This window comes from Lepus europaeus, chromosome 1, assembly GCF_033115175.1.
Source record: "Lepus europaeus isolate LE1 chromosome 1, mLepTim1.pri, whole genome shotgun sequence".
In the NCBI taxonomy this organism is placed as follows: Eukaryota; Metazoa; Chordata; class Mammalia; order Lagomorpha; family Leporidae; genus Lepus; species Lepus europaeus.
Window position 1 is genome coordinate 153,712,103 of NC_084827.1, and position 23,581 is coordinate 153,735,683.

Below are 23,581 nucleotides of genomic sequence, written 5' to 3' on the forward strand. Positions count from 1 at the left end.
GAGCATTGGGTGATCACTGATGTCATACATAAGAGTGTTACTTGTTAAATAAACAATAAGAGTCACTGTGCACTAACTCTGTCTCCAAGAGTTGTTTTGTGAGACTTACTAGTAAATGTTGTTCTCACGAATCACTTCCAATTAGTGTAGTAAATGGAGGATAATACTATGTCTCATAAGTTAAAGTTATGTCTAAGAGCTCACAAGAGATGTATCTTCCTTGGTTTCTTCTCTAAAGACAATTAAGCTTCTAAAAGGATAGAATAGGGAGGAAGGAAGGGAAAAGAGGAAGGGGGAAAAAAGCAAAATCACCTTCGAGGAGCAATAAGATATAACAGCCCTTGTCTAGACTGTTGAGGAACAGTTCTCTTAGTTTTTTAAATTCCATTATTTTTTTCTCTTTCTTTCTGTTTCTTTTTCTTTCTTGGACAAAACAGAGAGAGAGGAGGAAGGGGGAGGGAGTGTGTGGAAGAGCGGGTACTGTGGGAAGAATTACTGTGTTCCTAATGCTGTATTTATGAAATACATACACATAAAAAATGAATTTTGCTAGATACTTGGTTATATAACTTCAGAATTTTCAAAATTATTTCTTTTTACTCATCATAAAACTTTGTTTAGCTTTTTGAATTTTCCTTAGTTCTTTCACTTGATGTTTTCACACTGGAAATTTAAATAGCTGCATGAAATAGGCAAGAAAGTGATCATTCCTATTTCTGTCAGGTAAAAGTGAAAAATGATAGCGTCATACAAAAGAAACATCATGATGTAAACGTCATCTATTTCTGATTCTCATCATTATCTACCACCCAAATTACTCATTAATTACTCTGTTTACTTATGACTCCCTCCCAAACCTATGATTTTTTTAAACTTTTATTTAATGAATATAAATTTCCAAAGTATAGCTTATGGATTACAATGGCTTCCCCCCTCCCATAACTTCCCTCCCACCTGCAACCCTCCCCTTTCCCACTCCCTCTCCCCTTCCATTCAAATCAAGATTCATTTTCAATTCTCTTTATATACAGAAGATCAGTTTAGTATACATTAAGTAAAGATTTCAACAGTTTGCCCCCACATAGCAACACAAAGTGAAAAAATACTATTGGAGTACAAGTTATAGCATTAAATAACAGTGTACAGCACATTAAAGACAGAAATCCTACATGATATTTTTTTAAAAATTAATTAATTTTCTATGCAGTTTCCAATTTAACACCAGGTTTCTTTTTTTTTTTTCATTTTCAATTATCTTTATATACATGATATCGATTCAGTATATACTAAGTAAAGATTTCATCAGTTTGCACCCACACAGAGACACAAAGTGTAAATATACTGTTTTAGTACTAGTTATAGCATCACTTCACATTGGACAACACATTAAGGACAGATCCCAGATGAGACATAAGTACACAGTGACTCCTGTTGTTGATTTAACAATTTGACACTGTTGTTTATGGTGTCAGTAATCTCCCTAGGCTCTAGTCATGAGTTGCCAAGGCTATGGAAGCCTTTAGGGTTCGCCGACTTCAATCTTAGTCCAACAGGGTCATAGTCAAAGTGGAAGTTCTCTCCTCCCTTCAGAGAAAGGTACCTCCTTCTTTGATGGCCCTGTTCTTTCCACTGGGATCTCACTCGCAGAGATCTTTCAGTTAGGTTTTTGTTTTGTTTTGTTTTGTTTTGTTTTGTTTTGTTTTTTCCAGAGTGTCTTGGCTTTCCATGCCTGAAATACTCTCATGGGCTCTTCAGCCAGGTCCGAATGCCTTAAGGGCTGATTCTGAGGCCAGAGTGCTATTTAGGACATCTGCCATTCTATGAGTCTGCTGTGTATCCTGCTTCCCATGTTGGATCGTTTTTTTCCCTTTTTGATTCTATCAGTTGGTATTAGAAGACACTAGTCTTGTTTGTGTGATCCCTTGGACTCTTACACCTATCAGAGTGATCAATTGTGAACTGAAATTGATTACTTGGACTAGTGAGATGGCATTGGTACATGCCACCTTGATGGGATTGTATTGGAATCCCCTGGCACGTTTCTAATTCCACCATTTGGGGCAATTCCGATTGAGCATGTCCCCAATTGTACATCTCCTCCCTCTCTTTTTCCCACTCTTATATGTAACAGGGATCACTTTTCAGTTAAAATTTAAACACCTAAGAATAATTGTGTGTTAATTACAGAGCTCAACCACTCCATATCTGTGCAGGTATTGTTCCATTAAATTGAAATGCTAATCCACTCTCCTGTTCCGACTTCAACTTTGCTTGGCTAACTCCTCCCCATCCTTCAAATTTCTCTCCATTTCTCTCCTTTGAAAAAGTGTAGCAAAAGTGGAATGAGTGAGGTCAGTGAGGAGGGTATTAGAGTAAACCAGACAACAGATTAGTAAGTGAATAAGTGAGTGAGTGAGAAAAACAGGGCACCAGACCATGTTGTGCTGCCTTGGAAAGCTTGACTGCCCAGGTAATCGCCTTTTTTCTGGCCCTGGGAACAGGGTGTCTCTTGTGATACCTCCATGCCAAAGGTCCCGCTACGCTACCTACTTCGACGTTGCTGTTCTTCGCTGCCTGCTCCAACCACACTGGTCTGAGGAGGGCACTCAGTGGTCTCTGATGTACTATCTACAAAGACTGCGACACATGTTGGAAGAGAAGCCAGAAAAGCCTCCAGAGCCAGATATCCCTCTCCTGCCCAGACCCAGGAGTAGCTCAATGGTGGCAGCTGCACCCTCACTGGTGAACACCCACAAAACTCAAGTAAGAGAAATGGTCCACTGTCATTGGAACCAACCTGGTCATAACAGAGTCTCCCTTTTCTGCATCCAGCTGTTATTTGCTCCAGCACTGTTGCTATAGTTGGTAGATTAGCTGTTGCTCTTTTCTTTACCCACCGATCTTTCACTGCTGAATCATTTTGCTTCTCTTTAACATTTAACCAACCATTCAAAAAAAGTGCACCTCCTGTGCATGCTAACTTAGTGTAAGCCTTTGTTTACCCAGAATAGTGGGAACTTAGTATTAGGTAAGAGAGAATTGTGACATTTTATGTGATTACCTGTATCATAACATGTGACAGGAGCATTTTACCAAACATGATTTAATTTCTCTTGCATAAATCAAAACTTTTCAGTGTCTCATTGTCATCATTAGATATATTGGCTTTTGATACAGTCTTACTATTTATTAAAGATGTTTGGAGAAGTAAATTGAGTATGTACTGATGTGGCAACATCCCCATGAAAATTACTTTTTGATAAATGGATGTCCTATTATCAGCTTGAACACTTGTTCTTTCCCATTCTCCTCAGAACCATGTGTTGAGGATATAAAGAAAAATGTGACTTACAGTTTGTTCCAGTTGTTTGAGTTCCCTTAAATATTAATTGGGTGGGTCAGAAATTTTTTTAATATTCTAAAAATAAACATGAATAATATCAGTGTGAAGAAAAAGAAGCATACTCTTATTCGTATATGCTCTGTCCAAAGTAAATATCTCCTTTGATGTATAGTTAAACAGAAAACTATTGCTTTTAATTAAACAAATCCATCTCCTCCCTATGTTCCTGATATTCTGGATTTGGAGGTTCATGATCTTACTGGTGAAAATGCCAGACAGAAATTACAATTAATACAAAATATATCTCCTCAGCAGCAGAATTCAAGTTAAACACCGTGTAGATATTAAAACAACAGGCATAGCCCTATTAAAAATGTGACATTTCTGTAAGAAAAGTATTTGGATATAAAGCCACAGGGTTTTAACCTTGCTCATTGTCTGCCTTTTGTATTTTAAGGATCTCACCATGAAATGTAATGAAGAGGAAAAATCTCTAAGCCCTGAGGCCTTTTCCAAGGTTTCACTAACCAATTTGCGTAGGTCTGCAGTTCCAGATCTTTCTTCAGACCTGGGCATGAACATTTTTAAGAAGGTGAGTGGAGCTGCTTATGCTGTCTGGCATTTGGGCAATTCAGAAAAGTCAGTATGGAACAGGAAGTGCTTGGATCATGCAGTGCATTGGTGTGAGGTGGGGTGGGAAAGGAACTTGAAACAAAAGTCAGATCCTAGTGATGGCACTGGCTTACAGCATAAGGGTGCAGGTCACGCTGTGTGCCTGAGTGTGCTTTCTAGCCTAAATTTTCCACTAGTTTGTTACGACGCTCCAACCTTGCAATGTTTGTAAAGCGTTTGCAGCCTGTGGCGTAGAGATGGTTGTTGTAGCAATAATGGTAACTTATATTTGTGTGGTTCAACTAATTTTTTCAAGTACTTTATATAAAATTTGTATCATATTATTTGATCCAATGAGATCCTTATTCTTCCTGTTTTGCAGATAATAAATTGGCCTTTAGAAATGTTAGGCAATTTGTCCAACAAACTTAAATTCAAAAGTGAGCCTTCTAGTTAAATAGTTCGTGTACTTGTAAAACCACCACTACACTCTGTCTCCTATTTTTATGTTTATTTATTTTCATCTATTTGAAAGAATCACACACACACACACACACACATGCCCATACACACAAATGGATCATCCATCTTCTGGCTCACTCCCCAAAAGCTCTCAACAGCCATGGCCAAGTCAAAGCTAGGAGCCTGGAACTCCATCCTAGTCTCCCACATGAACAGCAGGGACTTGAGCCTTCTGCTGCTGCCTCTCAGCATTACCAGAAAACGGGATCAGAAGCAGAATAGCCAGAGTTCAAAGCCATACTCCCATATAGCATGCTGGCATTCCAAGCGGCAGCTTAACACACTGCATCACAACACCCGCCCCACACTTCATTTTTTTTGTAAGTACATGGTACTAACCACATAGAAAATAACATGTGTAAACTGAAAACATACAGTTTTCTCTTTTTCAAAATTATTAATTTAATGTGTCAATGTAGAACCATAGAACATATTAACTTATGTATGAGCTTAGAGTATTGCTAAGTAAACATCCCTGTCTTCATTAATAGTGCACCATCAGCAATGGCTTTCATTTCCCAAAAAACATTGCCATTTGAGGGGTAAAAGACATTTTTGACACTTTTGTACCTGAAAAACGTTGAGGAGTTTTTAAAAATGTAAGTGCCCCTGCCTAATTCCAAATCAATTAAATCTGAGTTCCCAAAAGTTAAGCCCGGGTAGTGGCATTTTTTTGAAAGCTTCTCAATTGCAGTGTTAAACTTCTTTTTCATTTGATCTTGAATTCTTTTGCCTGGCAGGAATGATGGATTTGTACCAGTGAGTGCTCTGTGTCTTCTGTGGCTCCCCCCATGAACAGTAGCACAGATTTGAAGTTGGCTGACAAGACAATGGATGTCAGTTTTGAAAAACAGGACAACAAAAAGGCTCCTCCAATTATTTACTCAGGAATCCCTTTCTCTGGCCCAGTGGTTCTCAAATTTAATTGTGCATCAAAACCACCAACAGGCTTCTTAAAGCACACATTGTTGGGCCTCACTTACTAAGTTTCTGATGCAGGATGTCTGAGGTTGAACCTGAGAAATTGCGTTTCTCCCAGGTTCCCAAGTGATGCTGATGTTGCCAATCCACACCTAAAGGACCACCACCCTTGATCAATCCTAATTGAAAGATTCATGGCATGTGTGACTTTTGCTTCATTTCTTTTGTTCCTTTAGCACATAGGGGAAAATCCCCTATTTCTGTTGGATGATATTGAATGACTTTCTGGGTCTTGTCTTCCCTGAATATTTCCTGTGTTCTCCAGTGGATCAAGGAGCCTCTTAGGAAGCAAACTGTAACCCTTCCAGTGGCTAACCCTCCTTCTCTCATTGTTGTAGTTCAAGAGCCGCAAAGAAGACCGGGAGAGGAAAGGCTCTATTCCATTCCACCACACGGGGAAGAGGAGGCCACGAAGAATGGGAGTGCCATTCCTGCTTCACGAGGACCACCTGGATGTGTCTCCCACTCGCAGCACCTTCTCCTTTGGAAGCTTCTCTGGACTCGGAGAAGACAGGAGAGGCATTGAAAAAGGAGGCTGGCAAACCACCATTTTAGGTGAACACAAAGATCTTTCAAAATAGGGCAGACCTCAAGGGAACTGTTCAGGAATTTGGATCTAGAGCTCCTGGGCAAATTTGAATTTTTCTTAAACAGTTTAGACAAGAAATTTGGGCCCAGACTCAGGCTCCCCAGCACCAAAACAATGTTGTGTGTTCACATTCAAAGAAATGCAGAGAATGTAGCTGATTCTGCAAGAATGCTGTATAATTAGGTAATGGCCCTATTTCTTAGATCATTCTAGATGCAGAAACGGCATCAGAGGGTACTGGGAATTGCCTTTCATTTTGAATCTAAAGACAAACTTTTATTGAGCTCTTTTATTTTTAAAAAAAGGGAAAAGCAAGCAAAGAAAATGAAACATTTCCCCTTTATTGAAGGCATATCCAGCAGACCAGCTTGAAATCAAAAGTTGACAGCTGGGAGGCCCACGGCAGATGGTTTCTGACAGTTGACTTAGACTGGGGCTGACCTTATCACAGGCAACTTCATCAATCATCTTGCCCCCTGAATATCCCCAAGGCAAATTTAATTCTTGCTATTTTGGCTGTGCTTCCTGCTCTTCCTAATATTCACTCACTCTCACTGCTTGTCCTTTGGAAAGACAAAACCCGGGCAGAGACTCTTTCAGGTATTACAGTCCTCTTGTGTTGGTCTTGTTCATCACAGGGAAATTGACCCGGCGGGGAAGTTCAGATGCAGCCACGGAGATGGAGAGCCTGAGTGCCAGGCACTCCCACTCCCATCATACGCTGGTGAGTGACCTGCCAGACCACTCCAACAGCCACGGAGAAAACACCGTCAAAGAAGGTGGGCAGGAACTCGCACTTGTGTTCCCATTTCTCTTTCCTATTCTTACACCATGTTCCACTTTCGTTGTTATCCACTTTCTTATGTTTTTTGAAAACATGTATCTTGCATGATATTGCTTGGTAATTTACTTGTGAGCCATTCTTAGCATCTTGTTAGTATCAGGCTAGCTGAGACCTCGGAAAGAGCTACACGGAGTGCTTTGATGCCTCTAATATATCCCTCTGAAAGGCACCGGCACCTCAGCAGGAGGAAGGTCACTGACTTCCAAGGCCACAGTGTCTATTTCAGAGAAATGCCTTATTTACTTTATGTGGAGCAAACATGTGTCTCTGGGTGGAATGCAAGACAAATTCTTAATCTACATTTTTTCTTGAATAATGCATTATTTTTATTATTATGTATAACCTTAACCTCCTTTTCCCTGAATAGTTCAAGTATTCAATGACATTAGTTAGTACTATGAATTTATATTCCCTTACTCTATACTAAATGAGAATAAATGTTTTCCACTCTGTTGTTCTTAATTCACTAAATAAAAACACATATTTTAACTGTCATAAACATAGGGAGGGGACCCATGCCCTGGCCATTGCAGCCATTTGGGGAATGAATCAGCAGATATGATATTCTCTCTCTCTCTCTCTTTCTCTCTCTCCTCTCTCCTCTCTGTAACTCTGCCTTTCAAATAAATAAAATAAGCCTTTTTAAAAAAACATACATGAAATACTTCAACTAATCTAGTTTATGCAAGTATTGTCTGTCATCTATCAGTGGGGTCAAATCCACCTATTATGATCAACCAAACTAAGTCAGTGTTAGACAAAAGTTAAATGCTAACCTTAAGAAGCCAATTGGAATCCATACATTTCTATAATTATTTATCAGATTACATGGCTTTAACAGCTTTGGCAATTTCAGGGAAGTTGAAGTAGTTTTGAGACTATGAATCAAACATGTACAAAAGCTACAGCTCTGATTGTCAATAATAGCGTAACTGTTGAACTGATGTTGCAGATTGATGTGGAGAAAACTAAGACATTGCTTTCGTTTTGTTAGTACGATCCCAGATCTCCACGATAACGGTTGCAACCTTCAACACCACATTGGCATCATTCAATGTAGGCTACGCAGACTTCTTCAGTGAGCACATGAGGAAGCTCTGCAACCAGGTGCCCATCCCAGAGATGCCACATGAACCCCTGGCATGTGCAAACCTTCCTCGAAGCCTTACAGACTCCTGCATAAACTACAGCTACTTGGAGGACACAGAACACATTGATGGGACCAGTAACTTTGTCCACAAGAATGGCATGCTTGATCTTTCTGTAAGGGGCAAGATTCTTTCCTACCAAACCTTGAAAGATATTGACTCTTTAGCCTGATTTCTGTAATGTTGAACAAGTGAGCACATAGATTCTTAGAAATGTTGAATTGTAAAATGAAAAAGCAATACTCATATAAAAATGCTGCAAATGTATCAATTGTCATAGATGAACCTTCTCTTTCTTCAAGTGTCCTATTAGATTTGATCTTATCTTAGAGTATTTTTATAACAAAAAAATTAGTGAATCCCAAATATATATATATATAAATGTACATACATATGTGAGTGCTTGCTAGTCATTTTTCTCTAGAACAAAAAAAGTAAAAAACTTTTATTTTCTTTTATTATATAAATCACAGGACTACAAAGTGCTGTACAGCTGGGAAAAAAGATGAATCAAAGTCCTTAAAAGATTTATGCTTGCATTCTCAAGAATGCTTGTCTTGAATATACTTATTAGTAAATGAAAAGGTTTTTAAGTTTTGCAATTATATCTCACAAAACTTTTTGTTACACATTAGGGAACCTAGCTCAGCATATAATTTAAAGCATTAAAATTGCTAAGGGACATAATCTAAACATGCAAATATTTCCTATTTAAGATTTAAGTGTAAGAATGACATAGACATGAATGAGCAAATGTTCTATTATAAGCTTAAGGAAATCACTATTCCTTATTATTAATGAAAAGTAAAAGCAGAAGATTAAAGCACTTTGATTTTTAAAAAATCAGTTGAACAAGTTTTCATTTGGACAAAAATTCTCTCTCCTATTAACTCACTATGCTTCAGTAACACCATTAAATGTCTTTCATGGTGAGCACTGGAGAACTTAAATGAGATCATACAAGCACACATTTTTTAATTCAGAGTAATTTTTTCATTTTTATTAAGCACACACACAAGGTCCCCAATACAACTTAGGTAGGAAAATCTAAAAATTGAATTACTCAAAACCAAGGGACATAGGGTAGGCTAAGGAAGAGTATTAAATGGAATAACCAAAACTATTTAGGAAAATGGAATGCAAGTGAGTTAATCATTGTGTGCTTATCTTTGTCTTTCCCAGGTGGTTCTGAAGGCTGTTTATCTTGTCCTCAACCATGACATCAGCTCTCGAATCTGCGATGTGGCACTAAACATTGTGGAATGCTTGCTTCAACTGGGTGTGGTGCCCTGTGTAGAAAAGAACAGAAAGAAGAGTGAAAACAAGGAAAATGAGGCTATGGAAAAGAGACCAAGTCAGGGGACTTTCCAGTTCAAAGGAGTCTCTGGAAGTTCTTCCTGTGGATTTGGGGGCCCTTCAGTTAGTGGAGCTGGAGATGGTGGAGGAGAAGAAGGAGGAGGTGGAGATGGAGGAGGTGGAGGAGGTGATGGAGGAGGAGGTGGAGGTGGCCCTTATGAGAAGAATGATAAGAACCAAGAGAAGGTATGATGAAACCACCTTCTGTGTCCCTCATGAGTTGCCGCCCTAGTTGCTTTCCAAAGTTTGCCTGCCAGCAATTTATTGACTCAGAACAGCAAGTAATCACTGCAGTAAGAGTCACGTGTTGAAATCTCTTTACTGGGGTCTCAGCAAGCGTTAGCAGAAATAGATACAACGGTATTCTGAATCCAACAACCGTTATCATCTGAGTAATATAGAGGGATTTCTCTGGTCATGTTATTTCTGCTGAAGAGCACCTAAGGTACATAATTCTTAATCTGTGACCATGGATAGCCTCTTTCTCAAGACTTTCAGGTTTGACCTAAGTGAATTACAGGTTACTTTTTAGTCTGTTCAGGCTACCATAACAGAATTACATAGAGTGGGTGACTTAAACAATGGACATTTACTATGTTTCTCACAGTTTTGAGCCTGGAAGCCTGAGGTCAATGTGCCAGCCAGATTGGTTTCATTCTGATGCCTCTTCTCTTTGCTTGTAGGTGATAACATCTTACTGTTACCTCTCTTGCACATGTATAGAGAAAGAGGAGGTTGGAGAGAGAAAGAGAGAGAGAGAGAGACCCTCTTGAGCCTCTTCTTATGTGGGCATATTCTTGTTGGACCAACACCCCACCATCATAACCTCACCTAACCCTTATTACTACCTCCAAAGCCCCACCTGCAAATACTATCACATTTGGGGTTAAAGCTTCAGCATATGCATTTGGGGAAGTCACAAACATTCAGTCCATAGCTAGCAGTATAATTTTTCCTTAATATAAAATCATTTTTCATGATTCATGTCACACATTTTTTAGCAGCCAACTTTAACCACAACTAGGAAGAAATCAAGGGAAGAATTTTTCTTGGTTAGCTGCTAGTTTGTTTGGTGATGGTATGGAGTGACAACAGCTCACACAACCTCAGCCCTCTCAAGTCTCAAAGTGTCAGATCCCAGTTGCTTTAGCTTTCCTATTACTGATTGTTCCTGAATTTAATTCCCTTTGCTTTAGCACAATCTAGTTTATGATCTTAATGTCAAAGATAGTTTTCTTAATTCAAGTTTTAACTATAAATTACAACAATGAATTCACATAATTTACCCTGATTTCAATTTGGGGTTTTGGCTGGAAAATGCTGTTCAGAAATTGAAATCAGCAAGAGATTTTTGAATCTAACAAGTAACAATCTACACATGGTGTCCAGTGTTTACAAGCAGCGTGATTACACTGAAGAACTCGACCATCAACATATATATTATAAAACTAGAAATTGTCCCATTTCTTTTCAACCAGGTATTAGAAATTTTCATCTGAATAAATGTTGTGAGCTCCTTTTTCTTTTATAATTTCTTCCTCATCTCTCTGCAATCCCACTTGGTATATATTTAATGTGCATTTATCATCTGTATTTCTTCATTTCATCGTCTTCTATCTTTCCAAAATTTGTGTTCTTGCCCAATATTCTTGAAGTCCTGAACTTTCATCTTTAGAATTTTTTCCTTAGGCTTAATTATATATGTTTCAATTGTAATGGAATCTTTTGGTTCTAAGATTTCCAAAATTCATAGCTCCTCATGCATCACTAAGGACAAACCAAGGATCCTCAGATCTCATATAAAAATTATCTGAATAGTGGTAGAGATAGCAAGGAATTTGATCTTTGATCTAAGATCTAACAAATTGCCCAGTCAGCAATTATGTACTAGTCAGCAAAGAAATACAAATTATAAGGATCAAGTTTACAAATACACCAAATGATGAGATTCTTTTTTTTTTTCTTTTTTTCTTTTTTGACAGGCAGAGTGGATAATGAGAGAGAGAGACAGAGAGAAAGGTCTTCCTTTTGCCGTTGGTTCACCCTCCAATGGCCGCCGCGGCTGGCGTGCTGCAGCCGGCACACCGCGCTGATCCGATGGCAGGAGCCAGGTGCTTCTCCTGGTCTCCCATGGGGTGCAGGGCCCGAGCACTTGGGCCATCCTCCACTGCACTCCTGGGCCACAGCAGAGAGCTGGCCTGGAAGAGGGGCAACCGGGATAGAATCCGGTGCCCCGACCAGGACTAGAACCCGGTGTGCCGGCGCCACAAGGCGGAGGATTAGCCTAGTGAGCCGCGGCACCGGCCCAAATGATGAGATTCTTAACAGATCAATCCTGGCTGGCCACTGAAAGAAATGGTGGATGGTATTGTATGTAGTATAATGCTCAAGAGGAATTATAAATAAAAATAAGACAAAATTATAAAATACTAGTTTTTTGTCAGCAAAGCTTAGATATTCTAAGTAAATTGGCTTTGTTATTATGCACGTTAAGGGTCTCTAACATTCATTATTAGTATTTTTGTTTTCCTCTTTTTCTTAGTTCTAAATTTATACCTAAGTGATACTTTTATCTAATTTTTCTTGAAAATATTTATGTCTCTTAGATATCTAAAATCTAGATATCATCTTAGATACTATAGCTTGATACTTTAAATGTTACTTTGACCTAAGTCATCACTTTGGGGATCTTTTAAAAGTCAGATTGTGAGGTATCTAAAACAGTTAAGATATAAATGTCTTGAAGTTACTTTTTGAGCTAACATTCTCTTTATTACAAGGAATTTGTAAAATAAAACCTAGTAGTAAATCAAGTGCTTTGTGTTTGTGATTGACACTGGTCTGTTCTGCCCTAAATCCATCTGTTATTTTCAGTGGAATCAGAGGGTTTATCTAATTTTGCAACATCATAATACCAGAAGCATGGAAAATTGATTGAAACAGAAAGGAAGAGCTAGCTTCTTTTTCTGAATTTGCCACTAACTTTTAAAGAAAGCTTAAAGTGTTATTTAATATCTGTGAATTCTGCATGTAGCTTGATACATCTGAACATCTCCTAGGGAGCAATCTAAATCCCAAGAACATCTGACCATCTAAAGAAATAAAATTTTGAATATATATTTACATAGCACTTTCAGAACTAGAGAATTTTTGAAGGGAGCATATAGTAATCTAAAAAATATAAGTAAACCAATCTTCCAAATAAACCCTTACTCAGAGTGGTTTTTACTGAGGTTCTACTGCATGAAGTTGGGTAGCTTGTGCGCTACACAAATCTCCTCATCTAAGGGGCCATGGAGGACTGAAATTCAGTTCAAGCTCTCCTCTGGCAACAACTCACCCAATGACTGCATCTGACCAGAGGGCTTACCTTTTTTTAATTCACCACCAGAGGAGGGCCTTTTCTAACTTGCACAAAGAAGCCCCAGAAAGTAACAGTGCTCTACACCTACACCTAGAAATAATACATAGCATTTGTTTTGTTATTATTACATGCCTTACATATTTTGATTCACTTAATTCTCACAGCACTATGAAATAGGTGCTAATATATATGATTCCTATATTTTAGGGCATAGAGTGACTATGTACCTTTCCCAAGGTTACATAGTTTATGAATGATGGAGTTAAGATTTGAATCCAAACTGAAAATGATTTCTTAATTGATATCTCTATCTATCTATCTGTCCATCCATCCTATCTATCTTTCTATCTATCTATCATCTATCCATCTATCTATCTTTCATCTCCAGATGCTGCAAGGGGACCTTTATAACCCTCCCCTTTGCGTCCCTGACCAGTCGTTGAAGGTATGCTCTCCACTTGGACCCTATCCCTTAGAGGCTCTCAGCTGAGGATTGTCAGCTATAAATACTTCCATCAGAGAATAAATGTTTTCATTCTGAAGGGAGCCTCTAGGGCTGGCACATCCACAAGATAAGTTTACAGAAAAGAGTGGGAGTACCAAATACATAGTATTAAGTAGGGAGATAGTCTACCCCACCACATTAAGGTGCATGATAATGTCTAGATAATACCTTCACCCTTACACATCCTACCCATTTTTAAGTACTATGAGTGGCCCCAAAGTTTCTGTGTCAACTTGATCATATGACCACGGGAAAGTCCCTTATAATTTGTAGAGTACTTTTTGTCCACTATTCCATTTGCTGCACACATTAATCAAATGAAGTAAGAAGAGAGGCTTTTAGTAGCTTTAGTTTGTAAGTGAAGAAACTAAAGCACAAAGAGACTAATTGACTTACCTATCATATCCAATTAAGGGCCAGAAGCTGGAATTCCAGATCCATGGTGTACATGTTGACAATAACATGTAACTAGGGGGACTGAGATGGGTTACAGCTTCCCAAACTTAACGGTTCTTTCACACTGTGTTCTTCATCATTCTTTAGCAAAACTTCCTTATACTTCTTTGGAAAGAATTCAAAGAAGTTTGTTTTTTGGAAACTGTGTTCTCCGTTAACAATAAGAATGCAATGGTGCAAAAGAGAAGATGATAACAATCCTCATGATTCATCTCAGAAGGACTTTTACTTAGCCTCAGGGGGAGAATCAAGCTTAAAGTTTATGAAGATCTGGATATTTGCACTTTGACCATGCAGTTGCATTACAATACAGTGAAAGTATACAATTAGCAGAGGCAGACATTGCCATGTGATTTCCGAGTTCCAGACTTGGATCCATTCCAAAAATTGAGCAGTAATCCTTGCCTGTCAGAATTAGCAGAAACTTGACAATATGGGTAATATTTAAGAAAATCTATCTGCCTTCACCACTGATAGCATCCACTGTCTGTCTCTAGGTAGCTATTCTGATAATCTAACACAGATATGAAAGCATGTCTTCTAGCCAGCGCCGTGGCTCAATAGGCTAATCCTCTACCTAAAGGCGCTGGCACACCGGGTTCTAGTCCCGGTCAGGGTGCCAGATTCTGTCCCGGTTGCCCCTCTTCCAGGCCAGCTCTCTGCTGTGGCCCAGGAGTGCAGTGGAGGATGGCCCAAGTGCTTGGGCCCTGCACCCCATGGGAGACCAGGAGAAGCACCTGGCTCCTGCCTTCAGATCAGTGCAGTGCGCCGGCCGCAGCGCACTGGCTGCGGCGGCCATTGGAGGGTGAACCAACAGCAAAGGAAGACCTTTCTCTCTGGCTCTCTCTCTCACTGTCCACTCTGCCTGTCAAAAAAAAAAAAAGAAAGAAAGAAAAAAAAGCATGTCTTCTAATAAAGAAGTCTACATTCACATTCTTTATCACTAGAGAGTGTTTAAAACGCATAGCTTTCTTTTCTTTTAAATAATGTACCAGATGTTTTAAAGTAAGCTTGTTTATAAAGTCTTGACAATTCTCTTTCCCCAATTGCAGGTGTTCACTGTAATAATATATAAATCTGGCTTAATCATAAAATAGAATCTTAGTAGAAAACAGGCCTCAGTGGCAAGATAAACAGACTTCTTTCCTGTTCCTGGGCACTAGGATGAAAGCACTCCTGTAAGCAACCATAGGCTTGCCCTAACCATGCTCATCAAAATAGTGAAGTCTTTGGGATGTGCCTATGGTTGTGGAGAAGGACACCGAGGGCTCTCTGGAGATCGTCTGAGACACCAGGTATTCCGAGAGAATGTAAGAGAATTAAAGTAGATTCCATTTCCTCTCCCCCCTTCCCTCTCGCCAACTGAGTAATGAGTCCTTTGACAATGAGGGTCAATGTTCCCTGAAAATTGTTCTGTTTCCAAGGGGATACTTAATGCTGTCTTGGGGTGGAAGGAGTTCCCAAAAAATCTCAAGGCATTTAAACCCCAGGCATAAGAGAGTTTAACTGAGAAAACAGTCTTGCCTCCTGCCTATTGCCTCCAATTGGTGAAGGGATTTAAAATTGCAAGATGTGAATTGCATTTTAAAAGAGCTTTGCACAGATGACTCCATTTAGCAAGCTTCTGATGGCCCATCACCAATGACTTTTTAATTATCTGCCTGGGCACAGCAGAAATATATTTTATATCAGAGAAGGAGGTCAATGTCTAGAACTTCCTTTGTTGTTCTCACTTAAATATGGAAAATGGCCCTTATTGGGACAAAACAGGACTATAAAAATAGCCGATTCTTGTGTGCCTGCTTTGTTTGAGAATGAATCTTGACTTACAGATATCTGAGATCATGTCCCTTTGAACTGTGTGAAACTTGAAACTCTGCACTTGAGCTTGCCAAGGATAATTCTGTAATAGAACATTCCAGCTCAATTTCAATTGCCTCTGCTAACTGCTACTTTTTCCTTTGACTTGAGCAATAACCCAGCTTCACAGCAAGTCCAAACTGAGATAGTTGCCTCATAATCTGTTTGAATTAAAATGAGAAAATCTGCCATTAAAAACAAAGAGTCTGGTGAAAACTTGAGTTCGGCAAATCCTCTGGCGTTTCTTGACAGAGTTTTAAGATCATGTCAAAATCTAATGCCAGCCCATTCTTTCCTTGGTATTAGCTTTTGTCATGAAATGTTCACACAGTATCAGCATGCTGGGTTTATTGCTTAACATATCATCCACCCATCCTTTTCCCTTTTCTTTAATATTCTATTGTGTCATGTTATTTTAGTTTATTATATGTATATGGGAGATATAGTCACAGTAATTAACTTTTAAATTCTGAAACTTAAATATTTGACCAAGATCTGGATTTTGAGGCTAAAGTATAATAATTAAAATAATAATTAAGAAAGCAATAGAAAGCTTACATTGCCTCTGCTTTGCATATGTGTATGTGATTTTTTTGTCTTTGATTTTTAATTTTGTTATGATATCAAAGCTTAAAAAAAAATCATCACTCCTCATGCACAGGACCAATTTCATGAAAATGAAGTGCAAAAATGTAATTAAGAAGTGTCATGGTTTAGTTGGAGGTGTAAACTTGATCTAACAACCAGATCCTGTCTTTCTGGATTCACAGGAAACAGGGCTAGTTGGATCAGAAGCCAATGACAGGGTGTTGTTACTGTTTTTCCACCATGCTTTCTTCCCCAGGAATATGGAATGATTTCTATTAGGCCATCAGCAAATTTTATATCTGCTTTCTCAGCTTGGCTTATGAGGCAATTCCTCTTGTATTCTCTTGTAGCACTATTAAACACCCATTTCAAAGATTTTACTCATATCTATTTATCCATGTTCAGTAAACACATCATCCAAGAGATAAAAATTTCAGAAATTTTTTCTGGGAACTATCTGACATCAAAAGCACTTTTTTATCTAGATTTCCTAAACATTAGGTTTTCAGAAGTTATTTCATTTTTAAGAAATTAACAGTTTTTCTCATCTTTACTAGATCATGTCTTCTATACATTTTTTAAGAGACAGGAATGATGATATTCACCAAAGTATCTACCAATTGCATCATTTAATCCCTCAGTTCTTTTTAGCATGTTAATGTAATCATTAATTGGTAGTCCCAAATTGTTAGAAAGGAATTCACTCTTTAATAGTTTTATATCTCAAATAAATTTAGGATGTTCCACAAGATCTAATATTTAAGGTGTTTTATTAATTTTTAAATTTATTTTATTTATTTGGGAGGAAGAGAAACAAAGACAGTCAGAACTCCCATTTCCTGATTCATTCCCCAAATGCCTGAGCTGGGTGAGATGAGGAGCCAGGAACTCAGTCTGAGCCTCCCATATGTTTGGCAGAGACTAAAGTACTAGAGCCATTACCTGCTACCTCCAAGTTGGGCATTAGCAGGAAGACAGAATCAGGACTCTGAATCCAGGTTCTTTGATATGGGATGCCCAAGTCCCAAGCAGCATCTCAACCACTACATTAAATACCCACCCCAATTTAAGGTTTGATATTCTTTCTCTTGCTGAACACCATTAAACTCATTCAGACCAGGAGAGTATGTTTAAAACTATACATTTTGGTGTATTTTTACAGAACATATTTATAAATTGTACTTTAGGATTTTTCAATCCAGGATTTTAAAGTGATTTTAAAATACTACAGTGAATATCTTCACAAATCACCTATGATAATAAAAAAATACCTTAGTGCTAGGCAAATTTCATTTTATACCAAGCAGCATTTTTATTTTGTAAGAAAGAAAAAATAATTTGCTCAAGACCTGGCAACTAATAAACTCCCTGGAACAAAAATACCCAGTTTCAAATCTTGTAGGACACAGGAAGGGAATATGAAAAAAAAAAAAAATTAATGCATCTGACTTAGTGTTACAGATGGAGACATTATAACAAGGTTATACAAGAAGCCTATTGCTAATTCCAAGTTTCAGCCTTTTATAATCTTTTCTTCTTCCTTAAAATTTCCAGGCCTTAATTTGTCAAAATGTGATGAAACTTAAATTTCCTTCTGGACCACCAATTAAATCCCTGTTTTCAAGGGCTGCCTTTCCTGACCTGACTTCCATGTCTATGCCTGGTTACCTAAAGTTCTCCAATCCCAGTTAGGTGGTCTTTATTCAGCTCCCCCTGCTTTATTGATCCTTAGCCCTTTCCCTTCAACCCAGATGCTCTGTCATTTCCCATTTCATCCCCTTGTTGTGGACTTTGCTATATGAGAGATCATCAAAAATTTGTGAAAATGTGTATTACAAAAAAAAAAACCTACATGAATTTCAAAAATATTTTGAGCCAAATTTAAACTCTTATTTTTATTCCATTTTCCACAAACTTTAAAAATTTCTCTTGTATCTCTTTTATAACAATATCATGTTCTCAAAATACAAACTAGTCTCTCTTACCCGTCATTTAAAATGCTTTTAGGAAGTGGACGATATTTAAGTATATTTCCTCCAAGTTACCATCATCTGAACTATTTATGAGATAGCTGTATCAAGAGAGAAATAAGTACATATTAGAGGACAAGACTCTGATTTCTAGTCTTGGCTCTTCTGTGCAATTTGCAGTATCAATTTGGACAAAATCTTTGATCCTCAAATTCCTCAGTTGCAATATAGGGGAACTTGTCAAATCATAGAGATGGTATATAACTAAAAAGTCATGATACACTTACATACAAGAAACATTTTAAACAGCAAAGCACCAGGTAAATGTGATTGTTCTCTTGATGGTGGGAGAAGGGTGGAAGACTTAACACTGTTAGGTGGTATCAGAACTTTCTGTCTGTTGTCTTCTGCATCCAATGGTTGTGCCTTCACTAGTTCTGATGCTGGAAATTATTACCATTTATTTTTCCAGTTGTAAACATTGTTAGATAATAAGAAGTATAATCTTGAGTAGCAGGACATAATCAAGCACTAGGTCACATGGTTTTCATATACATGAGGCCAACTTCTATTTCAATAGCTTCACATTCCAATGCAGACACAACTTAGTTTTTATTTTGTGTCTTATATGTTTCAAGGACTTTTCTCTCTTGTCCATAAAAGAGAACACTGAATACCCACTGTCTCCCTCCCTCTCACCCCCTCCATTCGTCTGTTTCATTTCCAAGTGGCCTGAGCATGTGAGTGAAATGCTTCTTATTGCACAAAGCGTTTGAGTTTTCTAAACATGAATTGCCAATTTTATCACTTACCTAAGATGCACATTTTGAGGGTTTTTTTGTTAAGATTTTAAAATGCTGAACTTGGTGAACATGCTGAGATTCTGGAATCAGCATGAAACCTTCGCTTTGGTTTTTTTCTGAGGAGCAGTTCTTCTCATTGTGAACTCCCTTACACCTACTCAGTCTATCTCTGCCCACTTCTTACATTGACAAGAGGGCTGGCTGGTTTGTTTGGCACAAACCAGTGGAATGGATGGAAATCTTTTGCCATCTGAAGGTTTCTGTCTTAAACTGATGGTATCCGTAGCTTAAGCTGGTACTTGTGACTTTTTCACCTTTCTTCCTTCATTGCAGGCCCAGAACTGCCTCACTAAGCTATACAAGCTAGATAAGATGCAGTTCCGACAAACCATGAGGGACTATGTGAACAAGGACTCTCTCAATAATGTAGTGGACTTCTTGCATGCTTTGCTAGGATTTTGTATGGAACCAGTCACTGACAGTAAGTAAAGCTGCACCCAAGTTCTAGGAGAAATCACGAGATGGAGCAGGTAGTTTTTCAGGGCATGCTGTTGGGATAGAATTTAGAGAAAAAGATTCTTGCACATGCCTGCGTGTGTGTGTGCATGTGCATGTGCGTAACAGAGTACATACAAGCAAAGCCTGCACGTCATCTTGGATGACTCCTTTTGGAGGCTTTCTAAGAACAACTTACCTCAGTGGATTGCAGTTGGGAAAGCTTGTGGCATCCTCACCTTTGCCCCTCAATGTTTACACTGCCACTCATGGGATTCCTCTCTCTCCTATGACTTCCTGTTGTATGAGAACTGAGTCAGCAATCAACAGACAGGGAATATGCTCATCCATATTTCAGTAGGAAATGAGTGCTGTCTTATGTGCCAGGCACAGTGCTTTGAACTTATTTTCACAAGCTAAAACAGGAAAGAAAGAAAACACCATATAATTACAGTAAACATAATAGTAGTACAATTTTGATGTACAAGCTATATTTAATTTTTAAAAACTAGGAAAAACATATATGCTGTAATTAATTTTTAAAACAATGGAAATAGATTCATAGGTGGATCTACAAGTGATTTTATAGTTTCATGACTTTAAGAAAACTCTAGTTTAGATACTTAAGTCACAGAGGCAGACCAATTTGAATCTAAGTTATATTCAACACCAACTGAATACCTCCAGATCATTGGAGTACAAATGCAGTAATGAAATAAAAATGATGCATGATGACTGCATTGAATGAAATACATATTTAATTTGAGTCCAGGAAGAAGTAACTTCTTAGTATAGACTTTTATGATTCCTATGACACATGTATAATAGTGGTTGATTAATTTATAATGGAGATGTAGTTATATATATGGGTTTAGAAGCTATTTTCCTGTTTGTAGCCCAGACTTTATTGTTTGGTTATTACATCAAAAGAAAATATTGTTTTGAACCAGTTGACCATATGGCCCAACCACCAGTGTCAGCTCCACCCCCACCTTAATGGGATTTGCTGCCCCTACTTCCCTGCCCACCCCCTATCCCACCCCCTCCAGCAAAGTTTAAGAGGACCTGTTCCTGAACACATGGCTCTCTTTCTCTCCGTGTCTCTTTCTCTCCGTGTCTCTCTCTCTCTCTCTCTCTCTCTCTCTCTTTCTCGATCTCTCTCTTACACTCTCCTTCTCCCCCCTTTTCTTCTTTACTCCTTCCCTCTGGTCTGTCGGGTTCCCCCCAGTAAACCCTTTCCCTAAAAAAAGAAAGAAAAAAAAAAGAAAATATTGTTTTGCTTCAGAATCAATGGAATATTCTGTTATCAGAATTGCTTTAAGTCAAATATATCATAATATTTTAATGTAGAAAGGATTGTAATTGAGATGTTACAAGAGAAATTATTAAAAACTAAATCTTTTTTTTCTTTTTAAACAAGTGAGGAGCCATAAGCATAGGCTCAAATATTTCTCTTGGAAATGTGAAATGTAGAGATAATCCCTGTTGAGAGGCATAGAGGGGTTTGTGATAAAGGGTGTAACTCTCAAGAATACAGTCTTCCTGGATTCTTGTGATGTGGAAGTCAGTCACAATGAGGCAGAGACACAAGGGCCTCTTTCTGACCACTTTGGAGCTTCACCTGCTCTTTCCCATAGTTCCAAGGTGGTTCAGAAGTCATGAGGAATCCTCTGGCAAGGCCATAGAATACTCGTGTGTCCCCTATGAAAAACCCATAGACATGTGGGACAATGGGCATAAAATGTAATGGAGGGGAGGTTGGTGGCCTCACTTCACTTGCATTTCAATATGCATGAATCAGAAGGAGGTGGCTGTGGGGGAGGTGGAAGGTTTTCCCTTTCCACTGGCCTAAGAAGCTTCCAAGATAGTCTACAATTCTAGGCAAACTCACTGAGAAACCAACAATTCCTCATGACCAAAAATGTTGGATCAAATTTTTAGTTATTAATCTTTTTAAAGTGATCATCTGCATAAAAACCACTCTAGGCCTAAGTCTTTCTTGAAGTCCACAATGGATTCCCTTTCCTTTGTGGAGATTTATCAGTTGAAATAGTCCACAAACACAGTAAAGACTCTGAGGAAGAGTGTGATCCATTTTTGCCCAAGCCTGCATAGTGATTATTAAACCAGGATAATTTAATCCTCTATTTCTCTATGTCACATAGACCTCCCTAATTCCTGGTTGCCAAGTACTTCCACTCTTTTCAATTGTGCAGCGTAATGGAAATATTGTCTTTAACTTGTGCCTTTACATTCCAGACAAGGCTGGGTTTGGAAATAACTTCACCACAGTGGACAACAAATCCACAGCCCAGAATGTGGAGGGCATTATCGTCAGTGCCATGTTTAAGTCCCTCATCACACGCTGTGCTTCCACCACACATGAGCTGCACAGCCCTGAGAATCTGGTGAGAAGCTCTACTCTTCTTCCTACGGGACTTCTCGTCACTGTCCTGAGAAAAGGCTTCATGTCATGGGCATGAAAAGACATATTACAGGTGGAAAGTGTACACTTTAAAGCTAAAATATCTACTTTCCCCAGTGTCCCCAGTAATTCACAAAGAAACCTAGGCAACACTTTTACTCCTCCTTGTTCTTCATTTTCCTACCTGCCAATTAACTTGTTTTTCTCTTCCAGCTCAAAGGTTATGAAGTTTTGGGTGAAATAGTTACAAGATATTTTGAGCCCTTCAGAAAGAAGATGATAGAGCATAGTTTGTTGCTTCATGAAATATTAATATTAGGCCAAGCAGAATTTGAAAGTATATTTACTTTTTAAATTAAGGCAAATATGTTGCTCAAACTAGTTTTGTTTTCTTTTATTGAGCATTATAATCTTGTAGCTATTCTTCATAAAAGTCTTTGCTAATTAAGCCACTGAAGCCACAAGTAATATGGGAAGAACCAGGCTATAAAAGGTTAGTGCATAATTGCTACTGAGGAGTTTGTGGTTTGGGGAGCTGAATGTAGATTGAAGCTGACAAATCTGACACAAATAGATGAACAGTATTGGGAAACAAAAGGACATTTCTGTATCCTGACAATCTGTTAAATATTATGACCCCTATACAGAGATAGTACATTTGCATATATGGGTACTATCTGTCAACCTGCCTAAGCCAAAGAAATGATTTGAAGCTATTCTAAACCATTAAAACGACTCTCCTCCCTTGAAATAAACAGAACAAAACCCCAAACCAAAGGGGATTTGCCTTTGCTAAATGGTCAGTGTTTGTAGAGCATGAGTATAGCACAGATAGCATCCATGCATTCGGTTTGGGCATGTCAAAAAGTAACTAAACAAATTGAATATAATATATGTGAGTGCTCATAAATCTTTGTACACTTACTCATGTATAGAAGAAATACTGTTTTAATTAATTTCTTCAAATCTTCTTAAACTGGACTTTGAACCTCCATCCCACCAGAATGCCCAGAAGTCAAATATCAGTCATCCCTACTTTAGTGATATAAAACTATCCAAGTATTAGATAGCACCTAGGGTCTGGGGGTTCCATGGGTCTCAGTCCTTAGACTGAACTAATTATTTCACATAGTGCTCACTTCTGCATGCTGAAATATAACTACCTTCTTAAAGGGGAAAAAGAGACAAGGAAAATACTGGGTGCAAAGCTCAACATAATGGCCAGTGCCATGGCTCACTAGGCTAATCCTCCACCTGTGGCGCCGGCACACTGGGTTCTATTCCCGGTCAGGGCGCTGGATTCTGTCCCGGTTGCTCCTCTTCCAGTCCAGCTCTCTTATATTGCCCAGGAGTGCAGTGGAGGATGGCCCAAGTGCTTGGGCCCTGCACCCGCAAGGGAGTCCAGGAGAAACACCTGGCTCCTGCCTTCGGATCAGCGCGGTACGCCGGCTGCAGCGGCTGTTGGGGGGTGAACCAACAGAAAAAGGGAGATCTTTCTCTCTGTCTCTCTCTCTCACTGTCCACTCTGCCTGTCAAAATAAAAAATAAATAAATAAAAGACAAAAAAAAGCTTAACATATTGCCATCACAAGAGTCCTGCTTACAATTTAAAAATTGACCTATCACTATACTGGTTATGATATCCCTACCTAGTCTTAACTTTTTAATCAAGTTCATGATTAAGTGGGCTACAACATACAGATTATTTACTAACTCTGTC

At 38.5% G+C, this 23,581-nt stretch overlaps 1 protein-coding gene across 3 annotated transcripts in view; it reads left to right on the forward strand.

Moving 5' to 3' along the window:
• Positions 1–23,581, forward strand: part of UNC80 (unc-80 homolog, NALCN channel complex subunit) — a 216,843-nt gene that overhangs the window by 41,242 nt on the left and 152,020 nt on the right. For 2 of the 3 annotated variants that reach the window (XM_062201741.1, XM_062201733.1), the window contains exons 8-16: positions 2,502–2,763; positions 3,801–3,935; positions 5,797–6,013; positions 6,686–6,826; positions 7,886–8,154; positions 9,222–9,581; positions 14,884–15,030; positions 19,275–19,422; positions 21,696–21,844. In XM_062201741.1, coding sequence (XP_062057725.1) covers positions 2,502–2,763; positions 3,801–3,935; positions 5,797–6,013; positions 6,686–6,826; positions 7,886–8,154; positions 9,222–9,581; positions 14,884–15,030; positions 19,275–19,422; positions 21,696–21,844 — 1,828 coding nt within the window. The remainder of the gene's footprint in view (positions 1–2,501; positions 2,764–3,800; positions 3,936–5,796; positions 6,014–6,685; positions 6,827–7,885; positions 8,155–9,221; positions 9,582–14,883; positions 15,031–19,274; positions 19,423–21,695; positions 21,845–23,581) is intronic. The other variant, XM_062201752.1, reaches the window with a different exon arrangement.